Source organism: Pteropus medius, unplaced genomic scaffold (assembly GCF_902729225.1).
Source record: "Pteropus medius unplaced genomic scaffold, Ma_sr-lr_union100, whole genome shotgun sequence".
NCBI lineage: Eukaryota > Metazoa > Chordata > Mammalia > Chiroptera > Pteropodidae > Pteropus > Pteropus medius.
The window spans coordinates 498,171-521,074 of record NW_024349226.1 but is presented as its reverse complement, the minus strand read 5'-3'; the positions used below and the strand labels follow the sequence as shown (position 1 = coordinate 521,074).

Sequence of the window (22,904 nt, the reverse complement as noted above, 5' to 3'; positions counted from 1 at the left end):
ACGGTCCAAGGCCAGGGGAAGCCACGCAGAGACTGATGGCCAACCGTCAGGGTGGCGAGCAGCAGCAGGGGTCCCACAAGTGCCTCCCTGTGCAGTGCTCTCGTTTCTGTATCTCTGGGCCAGAAGCTGTAACTATTACAGGGACAGAAAAGAGAGGACAATTTTTCAGCCCTCACCACAAAGCTTTTCACCTTTTGGCTAGGAAATAGAAGCTCTTGGAGAAAAACTCAAACCATCAGGACAACAGCAGAAGCAACAGCGCCCACTCCGTGCCAGGCATCACCGTCAACTGCGCATATGTGAACACACACGCAGACGAACTGGTGAGGGAGGCAGGTCCTCTCTCTCTTTACGGATGAAGAAACAAGTTCAGAGAGAGTAAGCGGCTTGTTCAATGTAACTGCCACTAAGTACTGGAGCAGAAGTGCCAACTCTGGCATTCGAACCCTGGGCTTCTTAACCCTGACTGAATCCAGGGGAAAGGCAGGACATTAGGAGCACAGCCCGAAGAGTCCAAGAGGTCTGGCTCTCTGCCCCCCACCTCGGGAGGACCCCCACTTGACCACATGTTTGTGCATTTTCCAGAAGGGCCCCGCCCTCTCTTAAACGGTCCATCAATTTTAAATTACTAGTTCAGTGGGTGAGATGTGGAGGCACAGGCCACATGAACCCTGCCCATCAATCTTCAAAGTAAGACCAGTTTCATCTCAGAAAGAAATCAGATGGCACTAAGTGGGGGAGCGAAGGGGCCAGCAGCTGGCCCCGCTGCTTCTCTGGGCCCCTCGCCTGTCTCTGGTGCAGGCCGCCTGGACGAGGGCCGGCAGGCTGGCACCGTCCAGATACCTCACTGACCACATCTGAGGTCCTCTCAGGGCCTCTGGGAAGGCGGCCAGTCCGTCCGGGCACTTATTTGCAGCAAAGCAAACAGAAGCTGTGTTTTTCACTTTTTCGAATGTCAGCACTCCAGTTAGCAGGGGCAGAGGGGGGTGGAAAAAACTCGCGTCCTAGACAGGCAGCAGCCCCAGGAGCGACCCCAGTCCCTGCCGAGTTCTTGCTTATTAAACTCCCCTCTTTGTTCTCCTCTCTGACCCTCCCAGACAGCCAGACACACACACATCGCTGTTGACTCTGCATTTCTGGAGAGCACCTCCCCACCGTTTCCAGATTGTAAAACTAGCCCATTAAGATCAAATACCGTCAGGGACGGCGAGCTGCTCTGCCAAAAGATGACTCATCGAATCGTATCAAAACACGGCACAAAACCAGAGTCCCAAACTTGATTGACTTCATCTGAACCTTTTAATTAACTCAGGCTGCTGCAGTCCAGGGATGACAGGCTGGTGTCTCTTCTGAAGTTCAGGGCTTGCCCATGTAACGGAAAAGGCAAACTTTGAAAAGGAGAAACTAAGAATCTTCTCACATATTAGAAAACTGCGTACTAATATACTGTGAATATACTACTTTTGCAAAAATGACACTCAGATTCAAATTTAATCTGAAACAGTACCAGATTAGTGTTATAATAGGAATGTGGAAAGCAACATTATTAATCGCTGTATTTCTTTGTCTAAATTTCTTATTGCATTTAAATAGCGGAATTGTATTTAGCATAATCGCTAAGGCCACAAAAAAAAAAACAACAGTATTTTTTATAGAAAAAAATGAAATCGATGTTGCAAATTAGCCTCAACCCAATCACTATCTCCAAAAATAGCTCAATTAAGGGGAAAAAAGCCAAATCTATATAAAAACCTCAGTTGCCTGACTGATGCCTAAAGCCTTCTGTTCCAGACAACCTTGCCCCAGTCTCTCTAGGGCTCCCCATCCACCCGGGATACCCCATCTCCCCAAGCTGGCGCATGCAGTGGAGACACATGACCTCCAGAAATGGCCAGGGAGTCTGCGGCCATGTCCCCCTGAACGTGCCCGATCTTATCTGGTCTCGGAAGCTAAGCAGGGTCGGGCCTGGTTAGTTCTTGGATGGGAGACCACTTAGGAAGACCAGGTGCTGTAGGTGTTTAAAAAAAAAAAAGAAAGAAAGAAATGGCCAGAGAATCGGCTCCACTCCTAGTGACACAAACTTCCAAGAAAACGAGAAGTACAGTCATCCCCTTAGCCAATGGCCTGTCTTCCAAGACAAAAACACCAGGTCTGACATTTAGTCAGTTGTTCACTCGACACACAAGTCCTGAGTAGCGACTTTGAGCCAGGCACTGGGCTGGGCAGCGGGGAGCGAAGTGCACGCTTGGCCCCCTCGGAGCGTTTAGCGAGGACGAAAGGTGGCAAGCAGAGAAGGAGCGCTCAGAGAGCATCGTGGGGCGGGACTGGTGGTCTCCCCGAGGAGCCGGGTGCCCCTGCACCAGCTGGAGCCGCCCCGTCTTCACGGGTCCCCAGGCCCGGTCACAGCCCCGCTGGCCTCACACCGGGTCCCCAGGCCCGGTCACAGCCCCGCTGGCCTCACACCTCCATCTGCTCCCAGGCTGCTCTTTAGGGCCCACGGTGTCCGTAGAGAGCGGTGGGGAGCACAGCTGTGGGGCCAGAATGCCTGGGCCGCACCCCCAAGCTTTCCACTTCCTGTGACCCTGGGCAAGTGACGACGCCCCCGAGCTTTCTCCCTAAAATTGCAATCGTAAGCGCACTTACCTCACGGGCTTTGAGGGGTAAGTGAACTAGCAGATGTAAAGCACCCAGGACAGCGCCAAGTCCAGTGCGGGAATGGGACGGACAACGAGCTCCAGAACCGCGGCCCTTCCTCTGCCACCTCCAGACGCCCCGCTGGCACGCCCCCTGGAGCTGACGGACCCGGTCACGCAGAGGTCCCTCCGTTAACTGTGTCACCTCCACTAGTTCAGCCGTGGGCTCTGGACGACACTCTCCAAGCCCCGCTCTCTCCCTTCGCGGCTCTCAGTCACAGTTTGCGATGCCGCGGTCATCTGCGTAAATTCACTCGTACAAGGACTGACTTGTCTCCTCCGCTATGTTTGTGCTCAGTGGGGCAGAGGCCATATCTATTTTGTTCACTGCTACCCATTTAACGCCTCGCATGGCCCGCCCTCTGGCAGGCACTGAGAAAGCATCTGCGCCACGGGAAGCCCCAGTGTCTGGGGAAGGAAGGCAAAGAGTCACCCATGAGGGGAGCAGGCTCATGACAAAGTGACATAAGGTCCTCACAGATGCTAACCAGGCCTGCTCTTTCACTAATTGAAGCGAATAGTTTTCGAGGTACCCGGGATGGATCTGCTTCTTATCAAGTATTTACAAACACACTAGACGTAGAATGTCCAGCAAGAAACAAGGTACACCACGTCTGCCCTCAAGAGGGTAACAAGATAGAGGGCTGGCGTTCAAGGCCACAGTTAAGAGCTAAAGGTGCAGAGCAGCCTGTCCACGGGTGTGAAGTTCAGAGGGACAGAGTCGGACTGGGGAAGGAAGGGTCATTTCAGGGAGGCCGCCACGAGCGTGGCTGTTTCAGCCTCTTATCTTTCAAGGCATCTGGTCATCTGCTCGGCTCGACCCTACAATAGACCCCCTTCATTTACCTCACCCTTGGTTTTTCTCTTTAACCCAGAAACTTAGAAGCACGTGTGTGCATGTATTCATTCATTCATTCACTTCTTCATGCAAAAACGTGTCCTGAGCACCTACCCTCCACCCCCACACCCTGAGCTGTCCCCAGGACGGCTCAGGCTCTGCCCTCGAATGCGAAGCTCCCAATCCACAGACGGCACACCTCAGAAGCCCTGGTCTGTCTCCACGGCCACACAGTACTGTGATCTCTTTCACCAGAGAATGTCACCACTGGAGTGGCCCCCCCTAAAGACCTGCTCTGGAATGCCCCTCTGGGCTCCAAGTCCTGGCCACCCTTGGCCTCTTCAATGAGGTCTAGTCTGTGACCTCACCATGTATCAGCTCAAAACAGAGAGAGCTATCTCTAGCTGTTTACATCTCTCTCTCTTCTGAGAAGAATCTGAGGCAGCCAGGTGAAGTTGTTGATGAGGGAGAGAAGAGGACTATTTCTCAGAAATGACCTGAAAACAAGATGCCATTTTTTGCCTACCAAATTAAAGACCAAGATCACTCAACCTAAGCGAGGCCGGGGAACCAGCTCTGTCACCCGGAGCACTGTGTGTGGAGTATGAATACTCAGTAAACTTCATGAAAATGTGGTACGGAGGATCTTTACTAAAGATAATGCCCTTGGCCAGTGATTGGATTATGTATAAAAGGTCACTGCGCCTTGTTATTCATACCACAGGAAATCTGGAATTAACCTCACATTCAATAATAGGTGGCTACATATGATATAGTGATAGAATGAATATTACTCAGCTATTAAAATTACGTTTGAGCAGTTTTACCAAATTTTTTTTTAACGCCTACAGCACCTGGTATTCCTAGGTGATCTCCCATCCATATACTAACCAGGCCCGACCCTACTTCTTTTTTTTTGCAACATTTAGGTTTTAAAAAGGCAGAGTACATCCTATATTCAGAACGAGCACTCCCATGTCAAAATAAACAGCATAAAGCAGGTACCGCTGTCACCATCCTCATCTGGGAGGTGGGAAACTAAGGCTTCGGAAAGACTCTGGGTCACAGTAGACTCAAAAGTCACCACACTGGTGACCTCTATGTCATACTGCCTCCCCAGGAGCAGGGACAGGATAGAAGACACGTTCATTTAAAACAAAATTACTTCGAACAGATTTGGCCCCTCACCCCAGAGCTAACTGGTCTGGAAGAACGCAAACCACCCACGAAGACTCTGTGCAACCAAATATTTCTCCTCTAAAAGATGTCGTGATTCCTGAGCTTGCCTTTTCAAGTGGAACATTCTGACGACTATGAAAAGACTGTAAGCTGCAAAAAGAAGGGGACAAAATATTTCTAAACTACAGACGCAAGTCGTGGAGAGAGGACGCGAACAGCGCTGCGCGGCCCCCACTAGCGGTCGGTCTCTCACGGCCAGGCGCGCCCCCTGCTCCCAGCGCCGGTCTGACAGGCTGCCGAGCCTTCCACACGCCGACCGCCCCGCCTGTCACAAGCGCCAGGGAGACAGGCTCTTTTCTCCAGCCCAGCACTTGAGTGGCACATGACCTTGACTCTGGGCATCTGCTGCTCTCTGCCAACCGCTCTTACCGAGGGAAGACGGCACAGGACATTCCCGTGACTGCTGTCTGACAGTCAGAGAAAAGATGTGAGGCTTCAAGCAAGAATCGCAGCTGGGCTTGGGGCCTGGGAGCTGCTCAAACACAGGCTAAGGCCGGGGGTGGGGAGGATGCGGGGCCGGCCGCAAGGAGCAGGAACAAGGCAGGTTGCTGACAATGTTGCCCTTTATTGCAATCTGCTCTCGGTGGGCCTTACTTTCCCATCTGCAAAAGTGGAATAAGAAAATGTCACAGGGCTCGGGTGAAATTCAGATTTTCTAAATGGACACAATGCTATTATCAGTAATGCTGATAATTAAAGTCAGAGTGAGCCCTCTGAGAAGCAGTGCTGGGTGACGCTCACAAACTTAACTGGGTGTGGCGATGCTGGACAGATGATGAAGCCTCTCCAAGACTCGAGCCGTCACGTGAGGATGGGATGATCTCTCACGAGGGTGCTGTGAAGACTCAGTGTGATCACGATGCACGCAAAGCGCTGCATCGACAGCGATCGATGGACAACACGTCCCAAGCCTTCATTTAGTCCTTGGACCACTATGAGCGAGACTTAGGGTTATGCTTGTTTTTCAGACTGATGGCGGGGGGAGGCAGGTGACTAACCAGAGTCACTGCCAGTTGAAAAGCACTTACGGGTCACCTCTGCCCTTCCCCTCACCTCTCTTCTCTCTGCATGACAGTGCCTTCTTCCTTTCTGAATGACTGTGGTCTGCGTTCTCTCTACCACTGATAAGGCAGTGGCACCAAACAAAAAACAAAACCCACTTTCTTCATTCTCCATCCCTACAAATTATTTTTAAACATTTGTGGTCATGACAGCAGCAAATCAACAAGTGCTCAGCTGCTGCCCCATTATCGGAACCCATTTCCCTTTGGCTGTCCCCCGTCGGCAGTTCCTGTCACTGCTGGACACCAAACGCCCCCTGGGGAACGCGAGGCCCGAACAGTGATGGCTGCCTTCGGCCTGGTTTACAAAGGTTACAAGTTCTAAAATAAGAAGTTCCTTCTGAAGGTAACTGATCACCCACCCAAGCTGAGGTCTGGACACAAAGTCAATTATGATCATAAAAACAGACAAGTTGGGAGTGCGGTGGGGGCAGGGAGAACTGAGAGAGGAGGAATCGGAGAAACAAAGTTTTCCAAAGTCTACTTAGAACAGTAAAAAAAATTGTGTCTGTCATTAGGAAACCTTGCAGAAGAACCCACGCAGTGACGGAGAAGAATGAGGTATAAAACACAGGAAAGTTCTGGAAGAACTGTCACAGTCTCCTCCAAGGTATCTGAATATTTACTAAGGTGTCTTACTCTTACAATTTAAAAGAGGAGACAAGTATTTCTAAGGTTCTCTTACACGCGATCGCTGGGAGCATAAGACTGTCAACACCTCCTCCGTTTCTAAGTGAGGAAGCAGAGGTCACGGGGTAAAGGGACCCACTCAAGGTCAGGAAGTATGTGGACAAGCTGACACCTAAACTTCTTTCTTCCGAATCCAAATCTGGAGACCGCAAGGCTTAAGTGGCTGACATCCTACTGCAGGAGCAAGCAGACGCGAACTCCAGACGTGAACTCCAGACATGAACTCCAGACTTGTCCGGCTAGATGTACAAACCAAGAACAATCGGCCACCTGAGAAAAGGCCCTGATCCCCCAGGTGGGCCCTCAGCCCTCGGCCCTGCTCTCTAGCTCCTAACGGGATGGGCGCCGCGGCTCAGGGGAACGGGGAGTTTGAGGAGAGCGGAAGGTCCCCAGCCCTCGGGATGGTGTAGGCACAGTCCTGCAGCCAGGTCCTGGGCTTAGAGGCGCTTCCTGTCTTGTGGCACAGTGGGGAGAAGCCAAAGGCCAGCTATGCAAATTAGCACCATCTAGATGGCTTTACAGAGGCTTCAAACAAATTAACGAAGCCACAAGTTAAGTACTGGCAAGGTGCTCCAAACTTGGAACAGGTGGCCCCAGGAGCCAACTGATCCATTTACCAAGCCTTGCTCTGTGCCAGGCCTGCGCTGGACAGTCAGGAGATGCGGGAGCTGTGGTCCCTGCCCTGAGCCCGCTGTGTGGCCCAGACGGTGGCATGGGATTACAGAGGGAGGACCCAGCTCGGATAAGGGGGAAGGGCCGAAGCGGACATTCCAGGCAGAAGGAACAGAAACGTGTGAAGAAATGAGGCGTGACAGCATGAGGTGACATGTCTGGGGGACAACAAGTAGTTCAGTATGAGCACAGGGTTTATGAGGGCAGAAAGGAGCAGAAATGAGCAGAGGTCAGCAGGCCCCAAGTCTGAGACACCAGTCCAGGAAAAGTTTTATCTGAAGGCAACAGAGAACCATGGAAGAGTTTTAGGTTTTCGATGGAGTCTGGTGACGCAGACGGGTGGGCGAGGAACAGATCGGAAAGCAGGGCGCAGTGGGGAGGCCAGTAAAGGGGCGGCGCCTCCGGCGATGGCTGATGGGAGGGGGCAGTCCTCTGCCAGATCTTGGGGCATAAGACCAGGAGGGAGTGAAGGGAGCGGGAGGCTTCTAGGCGGAACCTCGGTCCCACAGGGCACCACCTCGGAGGGCGCGCGTCTGGGGCTCCGGATGAAAGCAGCAGCCAACCAGGTTCCCGGACCATTTGTATTCCTAGTAAGGTCCTGCCCAGCTCTAGACAAAAACTGCAGGCTCCTCTACAGTTAGGAAATTGTACACATGCAAATGCGCCCCCCAAGTTGGCCTCACACTGCTTACTGCTCACCAGGAGAGTCCTTTTGCAGAGCCAGAACCCAATGTGGGGGCCGTGCGGCCCCGCCGTTCTCTCACATGAGGCGTGGGATTTCTCCCATGGCGGAGATCTCTAGGTACCCTGCAAGCCTGGGCTCCTCTGTGGCTCCTCTGCAGAAGAACTGTGCCCAAAGAAAGCAGATGAAGGCCCCCTGCCCCCCGGGGAGGGTGGCCATGCACCCAGACGTGTGCCACCCCTTCCTGGGGGCCCAGCACGAATCAAAAGCCCTCTCTGCAGGTATCACTCAGCTGGTCATCAGACATCAAGGCTTCCCCAGGGGTTGAGAATGCGCTTTTTTGGAGGTGGTTTGGGGTTTTCATTATTTTGAATTTTATTTTGAAATAAATTTAGACTTCCAAAAAAACTGCACACACAATTCTTGTATCGCTTCACCTAATTCCCAATGTTAACCTCCGACCACATTTGTCATTCTTTGTATTTATTATCTATACACGCACATGTTTTTCTCCTGATTTGAAATTTGCCCCTAAATACTTCTTTGAAATTTTACCGACTGTCCCCCTAATTCCTTTGAGAGTGAAAGAAGAAAAATAATCGTCTCCTGCTCTCCAGCCAGTCCGGGATTCCACACTCCATTTAATGATGTCTCTCATTCTCCTTTTACCTGGAAAGGGGTTCCTCTACCCTGCAGGCCGCTTTTGGCACAGGCCATTTATTTTATAGAACATTCTTCAACTCGAGTCTGCTGTCTCCTCACGATGAGCCCGACCACCCACTCTGGTCGGGAATGCCTGCGAGGTGCTGCGTCCTCCTCGGCGTGCCTACCAGCAGGCATGAGATCCACTTGTCCTGTTCCTGGGCTGCCAACCTTGACCTCTTGGTCTAGTACAGTCTGCGAGGTTTCTCTAGGTCTCTCTTAGTAACTAACTAGAAGCAACCAGGCAGGAGACACCTACCCTGTTTCACAGCCCACTTTCCCGTTAGTTTTAGCTTCCATCAATGATTCTTGACTGAAACAATCTTTGCTACTATGGTGACGGTCAAATACAGATATTTTATCTTGACCATTCCTTTATTTACTGTCATTCTGCCGTAACAAACAAACAAACAAACAAAACTTTCCCTCTTCCTTCATTTATTTACTTATTCACTTATTCACTTATCTGTCAGTGTAGACTCAGGGGTTCTTATTTTATTCTACAAGTTATCATCTATTACTACTGTTATTTATTTGATCCTTGAATTGTCCCAGATTTGACCAGTAGGAGCCCCTTCGAGCTGGCTCCTGTGTCCTTTTGACCTGACTCATCATTCTCTGAGAATGTCCTTACTTTCTGGCACCGCAGGCTACCTCGAGCTCACCCGCAATTTTCCTACCCCAGCCCCAGAATCGGCCATTTCTCCAAGGAGCCCTGGTTCCTTGGACATTAACAATCAAGATCTGGGCACGAGGTGTGTTCACTGCTACCAGAGTGTCTTTGCTTCTAAGTTCTCTCAGCAAACAGAGCCAGGAAATACGTGTGTGTGAGTGTGAGGACACGTACACACACACATCTATTTCTACATCTATATATAAAAACCATGAGTTCATCTGGGTGACTCAAATTTCAATCCGATCCCATGGGGTTCCTTCTGAACTTCCCTGCCTTCCATATTTACAGGAACTCCCTTTCCTGGCAATGATAACCGAAAAAACCCGATTCTCATTATCCGCAACATATTTACCTATTTGCTCAATCCTAGACTATGCGGTAAGTAGTTTCGGAATTGCTAACCCATACCATTATGAGAAGTAAACCTGCCAACCAGGGTTCCATACTTGTTTATAGTTCTTTTTTCTTCAGTCTGAGGACACATAGTCAAAATACCGTTTTCAAGCTACATGGCTTAATTCCTTTTTCCCCCCTGCCTCAGCGTGATGACGTCCTCATTTGAAGCACAACACTTAATGGATTTAAAAATTAAGACACAAACAGTCCATCAAGGCTGACGCGGGTTCCCATCCTCCTGCGGCAGTGGTTCCTCTCTAAGTGGCGGACCCCTCGGAAACCTGGGGCTCTACAGAGATGTGGCGAAGCCCAAGCTGTTTTGATTCAGTCAGTCTGAGCTAGAACGAGGGCCTCTATTTTTCAAACGTTCCCAGAGCGATTCCGATAGCCTATCAGCTAGAGAACATCTGGCTTGGCTGGATGATAAAAAGCCTAAAACGCAGAGGCCCGATGATGTCCCCTGACCAGCCCCCACCTGCTCGTCTCCCTGTGACATGGTGTCCGCACCGTGTGCGTGCACCGCTCCTCTGCCTGCGATGTCCCCACCTCTCTTTACCACCCAGCAAACAGCTGTTCCTTAAAATCCAGCTCAGATGTCTCCTCCTCTGAGATCTCCCACTCCCCAAAGATGGCCAGACCCTCAAGACCCTGAGCTCCGGTAGGCTTGCTTTGGACTCTAATGGAATAACTCGCCCGTGCTGCACAACGGAATGGAACGACACACGCTCCCCACCGCCCGGCCACGGCGCTCCTCGCGGGAACTGCTTGTCTCCGCCGTCGTCTCCGCCGGCGAGGAGACTCGCTTCCTCCGGGTGATTCCCAGGCGCGGGATCTGGCACAGCAGGTGCTCAAGAAACGTTTGGTCTGAGATGATCTGCAGCTTTACCCCTGAGGCCCGGAGATGGCCTAAGAACTTTTCCACGAGTCATTAGAACAGAGACCGAGACAGCGGAGACTGCCGAGGCTCCCTGCTAAGCGGTCCTCGTCCTGACATGAAGCCCATTTCTCCCTGCTCTGGGCTAAACCTGCCTGTTGTTGTTCACGCTGGTGAGTGAACGCTGTTTCCATACGAGACCCGATATTTTTAGCACTCCTGTTATGCTAAACTCGCAGTAACCTCAAAAAGAACAAATCAAAGTCAACTTTTTGCCACAGGAAACCAGCTCACGCTTAATGTTTTGCAACATGCCATGGGAGAATAATAAAAAGATGAGACTTTTTGCTCACAGATGGCGGGGCCGACGCTCAAGATAATGGAAAAATGCAGCAGGAAGTGTTCGGTCTGGCCACTATCTTATTAAGTAAACTGGAAAAACACTCAACACCCAAACAAGGCAAAGGCACGCACAGGGACGGCGGGGCAGCTGCCTCCCAGAGGCTGAACTGTGAGCAGGGCAGTGAGAATCAACCACGAGGGAGGGGCAGGCCATGGTCGGGTGGCGCTGGAACCGAAGGCCCGACGGGTGTCCAGGCAGGAGAGAAGATCCTGTGGGGACACCAGTGGGAAGACTGTGTCCCTCCAGAGCGGAGCAAGGGCCCAGACAAGCGGCAACTAGTCACTCGTGCAGAAAACGTTTACTTATCCAGCACCTACTATGTACTCCATCAGGCAATGGTGAAACGAAGTCAGGGTGTCTCTGACGTGTGCATGGCAGCCAAGGCCCTGTCCTCACCAGGAACTCCGTCAGGTGGGCCAGCGCATTCCTAGAAGGCTCTTGGGAACAAAGTCCCAGGACTGGGATAAACTGACAACTGCTGTGCCTTTCAAGATGAGACTGGGCACGGAACCTATCGATGACATTAAACGAGGACTTACTGTACATTTGAAAGGGCTAAACTCTTTCTCTTTGATAAACTTCAGTAAAGTTGTTAAAAGCATAAAAATAAAAAAAATATATAGAAAAACAAGAGAGAAAGTGGAGCTTGTATTCTATTAGATGCGCTGACTGTTTAGAATGAGAACAGATTCTAGAGACAGGCCAGCTAACCTGTCCTGCCACTTTACGGGTGAGGAAACAAGACCCTAAAGAGGCAAAGCGACTTATCTGCCCAAGGTCGCAGAGACAGGTGATGGCAAGTGTGTTTGGCAGAGGGCGGCCTCACACGTGGAAGCTGCTAGGCTCTCCCGGACAAATCCAATGAGGCCAAATCGCACGAGAATCTCGCAGGGACACGGGCAGCCGAGTGGAACAGCAAGAGTACTTGTGAGTGTAAGGACATGGTGACGCGCCCAGGGAGTCAGCTTAGTGCGTGCAGCTGAGGGTTCTAAGCTGCTGGCGGTAACCAGCGGATGAGACCATGAGAGCCACTCTCTTCTACTTTCAGAACCTTACTCCGGTGGGCGGCTGAGGGGATGGAGCAAGTACGCAGCACAGAGAAACTCCCGGAAAAGCAAGCCGTGCCCTGGACTCGATGCCATGGGACGCGCCGTGCAGCTCTAGCCGCAGCACCTCTACGAGACAGAGCAGTGCTCAGCAAGACCAAGGGGGAAGTCACCAGGGATGTGCAGATGACAACGCCCAAGGAGGCTCAAGATCTGCCATCTGCTGCCAAGAGAAAGGCCTATGGAAGGTTATGCTGGATGTCCAAACAAATCAGGAGCAGCTTCGCGTGTGGCGTAAGAGACTTGGGTTTTGGACCTAAGGCTGCCGCTAATGGGCTGAAAGAGAAAGTCGGCTCAACCAGAAGGGAGGCGTGGGTTCGTCTCGCACAGTGACCAAGCACAGTGACTGTGGGCGGCGCTGGTCACAGTATTCTGGGGCTATGGGAAAGTGGTCTGGCCGATGAAGAGGTTCCTTCAGCCATGTCTGCCACAGACGAGGGATGGATGGGAGAGTGGAAAGCACGTACCTGCCATCTTTGGCCAAGACGATATGAGAGGCTGCCTCCTTCTTTTAAAATTCTATGACAATACCAGAAACGTACAGGTAAAAATAGTTAAGATGGTACATTTTATGGTCCATATGCATGTATGATATGTACCATGTACCAATACAGAACCAAAACATTAACTAATAAACATAGCTTTAATCAGCAAATACAAAGTGCTAGAACTTGAAACTGAAAAGAGCTAGCTAGTACCATTTAGAAGAGAGAAGTCAACGAATGGGATACGTTATCCAACAAAGTGTCACGGGCAGAAAATAAAACAACAGGACTGCTATAATACTACTACTCAAGTATGGGATTAAGGGTAAACAGCCTACCACAGAACGTCTAGTACACGCCAAACAAACAAACGAACCACACGCATCTTTGTGGACAACACAAGTCCCTAGGACGTGCCCTGTGCCAGGCCTTTTGCGTGTAGTTCACCATCCAGCCTCTCCGAAACCCTCTGCGGATAGTGCTACTAACACCCATGGCCATGGGCCTCAGGGAATTTAAGTCTAGGACTCAACATCACTCACCTCAAAACACGGTCCGAGCAGGACTGAACACCAGGTCTGCTTTGACCCGAGGCTCAGGGCCTGAACCACCGTGCACCACCACCCGCCGCACGGGGCACGTGAAGGCTCCTACTCCCTCCCCCCGCCCGGGCAAGGCCAGCATCACCTGGATTAAATGTGTGCCTCTCCCCACACTGTCTCCAGGGTGCCCGCTGGGCCTCCCCATCTCGAGAGGCTCCTGGGAGCAGGGATGGCCACAGGCCTGGGTCTTCACAGTCTTGTGCCTTTCCAAACACCTCTACCTAGGGGCACAGCAGCGACTTCGCATGAATGCGGCGAGGACCCGATGAGCACTGGGAATGGAGCCTGGCTGTCACCAGGTTTACCACACAGAATCAATTATCAGACTCCAAAGCCCTGGGCTGTTCAGGTCCCACGTCCTCTGCCATCGACAATCTGTCCTCTTAGGCAAAACATGAAGCCTCTCTGGGTCTGTTTCCTCACGTCAAGAAAGCAAACTGGGGATAATTCTGTCTACCTCATAAGGGTGCCGTGAGGACGCACTGGATGAGAAAGTACTCTGGAAACTGCAAAGCATCAGATCAAGGTCTCTCAACCTCGGCACTTTCGACACGGGGGCCAGACTCGCTCTTTGTCATGGGGAGCTGCTCTGTGCCACGTGTCACGGGGTATTTAGCAACGTCTCTCCCCCCAGTAGATGCCAGTAACACCTCTCCCCACCACACCCCCCCACTGTAATAACCAAATGTCTCCGGACACTGCTAATGTGTCCCCCTGGTGGCCCTTAGCTGCCCCCGGCGCTGGGAATCACTGGATCACGTGAACTTAAATACCACAGCTGGACCTCCTTTGCACGTGGTACTTAGGAAATGCTCAGGCTGCCCCCAAACCTCTGCACCTCCACAGCTATCGCCCCCCCAGGGCTTCTAGTGCCAGGGACTGGGCAGTCACGCCTCCCAGGCAGCCAGGCCCCTGCTCACTCTGAAGCCCAGACAGGGGTGCACTGGGGTTAGACCCCAGGTGGCACCCCTCACCCCCTGCCCCAGTCTTGAAAGGGAGTTTCTCCTGAGCCCCACCACACGCCAGTAAAGACTCATTCTACTAACCCATTTGGCTCACGCCTACAATAAACTTACACTGTTTTAAAATAGTTCATTCCCCAATCTGGTTAACATCATTAATTAGTAATGGAAAAGTTTTGTTCATAGATAACGCAGATAAACTTTAGCTTTGTCTGACTTTACTAGTAATGCTAAGAAAGTTTTATATAGTTTTAGTTATTCCATTTGGGGTGAGAGAATATTGTTGCAACCCAATAATACATAGCCATCCACCTGGCCCTGACTTGAACTTGGGGGGTTTCTGGAGTTTCTGCCAGACAAAAAAAAAAAAAAAAAAAAAAAAAAAAAAAGGAAGGAGAAGGTGGGGGCGCAGGCTCTCATCTCGGCCCGGGAAAGGAAGGCTGAAGGCTGTGCAATGTTACCAAACCTGCTCTGGCAGATTTCATATAAGGAAAAAGCTACATCTCTACTCCTGGGGTCTCCCAAGAGCTGGGTTACAGTTCTGCAGAGGCCCTGACTTTCTCGGGCCCTGCGGCAAGAGACCGAGGGACTCCAGTGGCCTAGGCAGATATCGTGCTACATGAACTGGGACATGGAAAAGAAGTTGGGAAGCATGTCCCCAAAAAGCACAAAACCATTGAGGTGATTTTTTTTTTACTTTTCTGGTATTTCCTGTAATAAATACGGGTTATTTTTACACTAATGAAGAAACCAGTATTTTTACACTCACTTGTTGTATAACTTTGAGAATGAGTAACCTTAATCTCTCCGTGCCTCAGTTTCCTTGTTTGTAACACAGGGATGGTAACAGTATCTACCCCCAACAGCTCATGCTAATGAGCGCTCAATGGTCATGATCGTTATTTTTAAACTAATATTTAAAAAATTAAAAGTGCCAGGCAGAAGAACACTGAGAGGCCAAAGGATACTGAGTTAACACCCCCCCGCTGAGCACCAGCGCGGCATGAGAGAGAGAAATAAAACCTTCCGAGAGAGGAAGGTCGCTTTGGGGGCCAAGGAAGGACTCTGAAGGGCGGTACTGGGTGGCTGCTTGATGTATGACACTGTTATCTCGGGCTCAACTTCAGAGGGCAGCTGATTTCGACACACGATTTTTTTAAAAAAGCAAAAATCATTAAGAAACCAGAGCTCAATGATGGGCCTTGTCTCCATTCACGTGGTTTTGTGGCCACTGAGAACCAGCTAGTGTGGAACTCGACTCAGGACAAACCAAGAAACCGTCTGGACTCCGCAGCCACATCCGCAGGAATCAAAGCACCCAGCACCCAGCGCCTGCCAGAAACTCTGAGGCCTCACCTTGGAGGAGAAAGTAGTCCGGAGCCGTGCGCTTCAGAGCCGCCGCCGCGTTGTCGCTGCCCCAGTCCACTTCCAGAGCTTCCTTGACAGAGCAGAAGACCACCTTCTGTAGGAGAAAGGCAAAACAGCTCAGGACACACTGCGGGAGCTTTAAGTCGCAAGGCAGCAGCTCTTCACTGTCTAGGAGAAAGGTCATTTGAGGCTTACTGTTCATTACAAGAAGCTGAGTCCCATTCAAAGCCAATCGACATTTACTGAGCACTTACTGTGTGCTCCTCTTGGGCACTGGGGACACAGCGGTGAACGACATGGACTCCCTGGATGGAAGGAAGGAGGAACAAAACTAAAGTCCTAGTTCCATTCTGGCTGCTTCGTTAACTCTGGCTGTACCTAACACTGTGGAAATACTTGCACAAGTAAACAAGACTGTGCATCCAAAGACATTCGATGAAACAGTCTTTGTAACAGTAAACAAAAACACAAAAACAAACAAAAATAAATGTTTTCCAGTAGAGGAACGGCTTGCCAATGATGCCGGATGACAATTCCGACGTAACAGCAAGAACAGGCAGAGGGGATGGAACAGAAGCTCCAGGCGATGGAAACGGCATTTGCACAAGCCCTGTGGTAGGAGGCGGTCTGGCTGAAACCGACTAAGATAAATCATCTTGGAAAATGCCATGATGTGTTTACATTTCAAAACGTAAACAATTACTAATTGCTTAATTATTGCTTCAAATTATAATGGTACTATGTAACGGAACACACAAAAAAGTAAAACTTAAAAGAATAAAATATAAACAATTAAATGTGAATGAGAAAAATGGTTTCCCTTTCCTTTCCTGAACAATTCAGTCCAAAAGCCACTTGCTGGGACTGAGAAAGGGTGGGGAAGAGTGTGTGTGGAGGGGCTGGTGGCCCGGCTGGAGGGGACAGGGCAGACCAGGCTGATGACATCATGGACTTGATGCAAAGAGTAAACGTACTGAGAATCTGGGGAGCCGGGTTTCTCAGTGTCAGAGAATTAGAAATATGGCAAGAGAAAAAACTAGAATGAATCCCATCGTTAATGGTGTGAACTTGTTTTCAGCACATAGATAAGTAAATGTGCATACGCGTGAGTGTGTGAATGTGTGTGTGTGTGTGAGTGTGTCCATCGACACCCTGGGAGCACCGAGCGCACCGCACATGCAGATCTCGGGCTTAGTCACTATGGCCCTTGGAGAAGTGGATGACTGCATCGCCGGGGAGGCCAGGGCACAAGAGAAGCCGGCAACGTCTTGCTGGGCCTGAAACCAGGAAGTGCTCGGAGAACGACGGGGACATGTCAAGAGGAATCAGGAGCCAGCTTAAAGGAGCTCCTACTGGTCCATGGCGGAACAATTTTAGGATAAAAAGAAATAAGAATAGGACACCTCGCTCTAAATAAACTAGTACCCATTAGTCCACAGACCTAAAATTAACAAAGTTCGATGAGGACTGGGATATTTACACATTTTCAAAATACCTCTCCACAAAATACGTATTAGTCACACAAGAAAAGGGGAATGTATTTACAGAAGTCTGGCAAACATAACCTTACTCAAACGATGACAGTTAACATTACCAGTAAAGGGGCACGTGGGGTTCACGCACCGGATCACAGGCTGTGATGAGAAGCGCCTGTGCCATGACAGTTTTGCCAAAATGTGTACATGGAAGAATCTAATCACGGGGGATCATCAGACAAACCCAAAGTAAGAGACGTTTTACAAAATGACTGGCTTGCCATCTCCCAAAGTGTCATGAAAATCTAGATGCACATGTGATTCTGACCTGGATCGTTTTGCCGTTAAGGACAAGGTTGGAATACGGTGACACCTGAATGGGGTCTGAGGCTTGCTTAGAGGGTAGTGATGTAACCAGGTAACTTCCTGATTTTGATGGTTGGTTTGTGGTTCTGGGAAATGCCTTGTTTCAGAAAATACAGAATGAAATACTTGGGAGTGATGAACAGGGCAACGTGTTGGCATGGTCTCGGTGCCTGCTACCTGTAAGGGGTCTAAGATGGGTATGTGCACGCGTGTCAATCATTTCAAACTTACAGAGAATGTGTCTCTCTTCTCTTTCTACACACACACACACACACACACACACAGTTTTTAAAGAGAGAGAGAGACAGTAACGAAATAATGTAGCAGATAGTGAACCAAGATCAGCTATCAGGAAGTTTACACAGCTTAAGGACCAAAAGAGACTCAATAGATGAAAGTACATTTTGCTAGTGAAGATAAAACAATCATGGTTTTTATGGTGGCTTTCTGCCTTCCCAGACTCACTCCTTTGGGGTCTGTAAAAGCTGGTATACAAGATGTTTGTACTGCGCTCAAACTTTTGTCAGTGGATCTGTTTGACCTCAAAAGATAAGTCATGTAGTCAGCCTAGTGACAATAAGTGCCAGATACAGACTGCCAGGCCCTTCTCACCAAGTCTTACAACGCAGATCAAGCCACCAGCAGTATGGTCCTGGGATGCCATCGCAAGAGGACACGAAGTCTCATCAGGTCTGAAAAACTGCTAACACCTTAATTCAGAGTGTTTGCCTGGCTAAGGGCAATGATAAAAACCCACTGATTCATCAATCCACTGCTGATCGAGAGAAGAAGGGCTGTGTTTTAGAGCCTCAGTCACAGCTAGGCCCACCTCTAACTAAGCCTTTCAGGGCCTGAGGCGAGAGTACAGATGAAAACCTGCAGATCACCTCCGCGAATTTAGTTGTAAAGCACATTAACAAGCTATTAAAGGGTATTGTATTCCCCTGCCTTGACAAATACACCTTTTCCATAACCACCTGGAAGACCAGGTCCAAACTGGGAATTCTCACGCTCTTTGGGAAAGCGGCCCCCGCCTTTCCTTTCCTTGTCTCTTCGCTCTATCCCACAATGCGAGAGGCTCTGCACTTGTGTGTGGCCCCCAACCCATCCTTTCCTCAAAAGATATCCACTCCCCCAGGCCGAGGCGTGCGGACACTGTGCTGAGGTCTGCACTCGAGGCAGAATGCGGAAGCAGCCCACAAAGCCTGGGAAGGAAGCCAGGGTTTTCCGGGCAGGAGATTCTGGGGTCCCAGGTATCTAGAATGTGGTCTAGAACCAGCGGGGAAGGCCCAGGTGGACCCAGCTTCTTGATCCCATGAGAGGAAATGGCTGGAAGGACAGAGTGGGACCTTACAGAGCTCTAGGGTCAAGGAGAGAAGCCCTTTTTCTTCCCCAAAATCTAAGGGCAGAATAAAATTCCCAGTTTTGCCACTAACTTGTGACCTTAGGCAGTTCTCTAGTATTTGGAAGCTGGCCCACAATGGCCCTGTCGGGAATGTGTACTAGCCCTCCAGCCACAGGCGACAAATACAGAGGAGAAGGCTCACGGCCAAACCTGACCACCCAGGTTCTTCCTCCTGGGAACTGAGAACCTGACAGTTGGGAACAGAGACAGACATACTGACAGGGCTCTGAGGAGAAAGGCCAAGTTCCTGCTGCCCGGAGGCTGCCGGCTGCTCCTTATCCTTCTCAGATCACAGTAGTCATTCAAGGTCTCCTGTGCCTCTAGTTAACATCTCCCCCGCCCCTGCTTTTGCTCACAACCATTAAGAATGAAACAAAACAACCCAGTCAGCCAGTCTGTGGCACATAGGTGCAAACACTGTGCTTGCCTTTCCCACTTCACTGGCGCTGGACTTTTAAGGAGAAAACACACTTGACAGTGTCTTCAGAAAAGGAAGGATCATTCAGATGAAGCACCCGGCGTGGTGTCCACCGATCTACACCAAAACAGGTCCCTCTCACACCTCGCCCACCCCACCCCCTCCCCAAGCCCTCGGCCCAGGGATCCCCGTCTAGAATGCCTGGCGCACTCCCTGCCGCTACCAATTCCTCCCTTGAGAATTCTGAGCCTTCGGGATTTCGATCTGATAGTCTAGTTAAGACTAACAACAAGCCCTCTTACACCGTTAGCTGAACTCTCTTCAAATGGTACAGCTTCCCAAGGCAGGGACCACAGTGAAAAGCACAGCACTGAACAGATTAGCGCCCTCGGATACGAGCGCCGAGAGCCACACGTGGCTACTGAGCATCTCAAATGTGGTTAGTGAGGCTGAAGAACAGATTTTTTATTTTATTTAATTTTAACTAATTTTAATTTCAATAGCCACATGCGGCTGGTGGCTACCATAATGGACAGCCAAGCCCTACAACCACAGACACAGATGGCCTCCAACATAATGCTGCTCGTAAAAAGCAGGTGGCAGCATACGTAGAACATGAAGCCAATTTTTTAAGAAGTTCGAAAGCATATCGAACAATTCTATATTGCTGAGTAATACGTGTATAGTAAGAAATACACAGGAATGAGAACCACGATTAATGGCAGTGGTCCCTTATGCTCAGGAGGGACAGCAGCGGGCCTCGACCACACCGCTGATGCCTCGTGCTTTAAACTGGGTGGTGGGTACATGGTTAGTTACATCCTTGATTCGCACCTGCGACATTGCACAAGTTTCAGTCCACTGTTTCGACTTACAGACACGGGATGAGCCACCACGCCACGCAGGGCATGTCCGCCCCTTCAGGTACCACTACGGGATCCACACGCACCTGTGGACCAGTGGCCCTGGGAGGAGGAGGAGCTCACAGACCGGTGCAGCGGACCTGGAAACCTTCTGGTTGTTAATTTGGATAGTGTTTTGTTATGTCCCCTAACTTTCACTGATGTCGCATGACTTTTGTGTATCGAATACATCACAAAAAAACCCAGACTGATTGTGCGACAAGGCACCACTAGCACCCACCCGACACTCTGAAACTGTCGAGCCAGAGAACCTGTGATCGGCATTCCAGCAAACTCTCTGCAGCCCATACCTCCTCTCCCCTCCTCCAAGCTAGGTGACTCTGACAAGGAGCAGGGTTTTGCAGCTCTCTGGCCTGAAGGCTCTGGTCCAGGCAACCCGATGACTTACTTCTGAATACTCCTGGCCACATCCCTTGTCTTGTCTGGAACTCTGTTCTTTCGGCTGAGCTCAAACAACCCATACTACGAAAACTACTGGACTACGAGGCTAATCCATTAAGTTTATCACAAAGAAAGTTAACTCAATAATTTTCTTAAAATGACAATAATCTCCTCCAGAGCTGTCACATCATGCTGTGGGAGCAGCTGCAGCGACACTGAACACACGCTTCCTGACTGCGACTGTGCTGGGCACTGCACAGGGAACTCGGAGCGGCCCGGCCACCCTGTCCTCGTGGAGCTCAAACCCTGATGGGAGAGGCACTGACAAGCACTCGTCACTGCAAAGCCAGGTGCTGCAGAGAGGAGGGAGGAATCAAGCTAGTCGGTCACCAGGTCACCAGGAACGCTTCTTTAAGGATGGAAGTGAGGGGTGGATGAGAGCCGTCAGCAAGCTGCTGCGGAGGGGACATCGAAATGACGAGTCACTGCTGTGCTGTGGCATTTCACAACTAATTCGTGAGAAGAGGATGAACAGTGCCCAAATGAGTCACCTACTATTTCAGAAGCAAAGGTTAAAATTGAATTCTGTATTTCTTAACACGTCGTGAACAAATCCTACTTTATGCTTAATTTTTTAAAGAGCTATTAGGGCGAATAACCACCATTGGGCACCTGCTCATGTCTAACAGCCCCTAGTAATAAGAAACAAGAGCAGCAACACAGGGGTGGGAGGGGGGCCTTTTATCCTAAAGGTTTCTCCAGAATGACCCCAATTTTCACATATTTTATCCCACCATCCTCAAAAAACTTCAAATTATCCTAGAAACTCCCAGGGGACTGATTCGCCTTCTAAGCTGCAGGGGGAGCGGGTGCCCTTGGCTGCTGTTTGCGCTCTCCCCATCTGGTCCGTCTGAGGGCCGTGTGATCCCGGCAGAAATCTCCCCTTGCTCTGCACACGTCCTCCTGGTCTGGCCGCAGGGCTGATCGGCACAGTGCAGTCTCTAAATGTGGCCTGATTTAACTTTTAGTTCTCTTGCCTCCTCCCTACATTAGTTTAACTTCTCTCAGCTTCAGCATCAGCTGTAAACAAAGACAAGGCCTGGATGTGCTTCCCAGCACTCAGTACGGTGCCTTGCACACAGTGGGCGTTTCGCAGGTACAGAAAGAGCTGGCTGTTTCGGAGTGAAGGAAGCCAGACTCGCCGTCTTGCATCTGGGCTTATCCTGTCTCCTGTGACTGAATGCCGGTCCTGGCTGCAGTGCCTGGCACACCGGCCTTCACATACCAACCCTAATAACTCTTCCTCCGGGAAAGCTCTCAGAGCCCCTCGCCTCAGAACCATCGCTCTCTCCTTTATCTGCTGCACATTAGGGGCCACCTCGGGTTTGTGCCCAAGACCCGCTTCAGATGAAATCTGTCTCACGACTCGTCCTGGACACCGAAGGAAGCAAACAAACCACTGAGCACCTGTCTCTGGACTACGGCTTCCCAGGGCTGTATCTATCACGCCGGCACGCGTGCTAGCAGAGCCCAGCGTCTTCCTAGACAGTGTGAAAACCACGAGCCTTGTTTTCCCTCTGTTTTTTAACGTTTCTAATTTAGGAGCACAATGTGTACCTTGAAGCAGTAGTGGCTTTACAACATTTGGTTGAACCTAAGGAAAAAGGGGAGGGGAAGGGAACCCTAACCGGAAACCTTTCACAGGAAACAGGAAGTGGCTGCCTCCCCACCCCCATCCTGCACTCTGTGCACAACCCCACTAGCTAGTCCATGTAATTTATGCAAAAGAGCAGAATCTGAATCAAGGAATTTTGGAACTGGAAGAAAACTCCCAAACCATGGAGGCAGTCTCTGCCCAAATGGAGGTGGCCTGTTAATACAGGAGGCGAAGCCGCCACCCACACCCACGACAGCCTGGCCTTCCTGCCTTCCTGCCTTCCTGGTCCTTTCTCCTCTCCCTGAGGCTGCACAAAGGCAAGGTCTGGAATCCCGGAGATTGTCGGCAGGAATGCAATGAATGCCCCGCAACCTCAAGGGCTCGGGTTGGAATCCAAGCCTGAATTGTCCAGGGGAAACAGCTGACTAACAATGTCAGCTGGGGAATATTTTGATACCTTCAAATTCGGCCCCACGTAGGCAGAGGCCGCACAAAGAGCTCTGGGACCGAAGAGCCCCAGGAATGGTACGCAGGGCTGCAGGGAGCCTGCCCGGGCTGTCCGCATTCCCCTCATAGCTAGATAAAGTGGCTCCCAAAAGAGGTTTCCAGATCCGCCCCAGTGGGCACCACCAGGCCAACCGTGGCTGCTTCCAGCTGTGCAGGGCTTCACAGAGCTAGGCACTCTATTTGAATGTGAAAGACGGGCCTCAGTCAGAGAAGCCCTTAAGCCATAAAACCCTTCACACCAAGGCCAAGTGTCACCCTTGTAAGAGGGTGTGATTTATAAATTGACAGCACCCACAAAGCTGCTTTTGTACTCCTCCCCGTTA

At 50.5% G+C, this 22,904-nt stretch overlaps 1 protein-coding gene and 1 pseudogene across 1 annotated transcript in view; one reads left to right on the top strand and one right to left on the bottom strand.

The window, feature by feature from the left end:
- The window catches only part of SAE1 (SUMO1 activating enzyme subunit 1), a 54,490-nt gene that overhangs the window by 13,088 nt on the left and 18,498 nt on the right, over positions 1-22,904 (bottom strand). The window contains exon 6 of the mRNA XM_039881668.1: positions 15,438-15,543. Coding sequence (XP_039737602.1) covers positions 15,438-15,543 — 106 coding nt within the window. The remainder of the gene's footprint in view (positions 1-15,437; positions 15,544-22,904) is intronic.
- On the top strand, positions 1,899-2,017 carry LOC120617917 (uncharacterized; annotated as a pseudogene).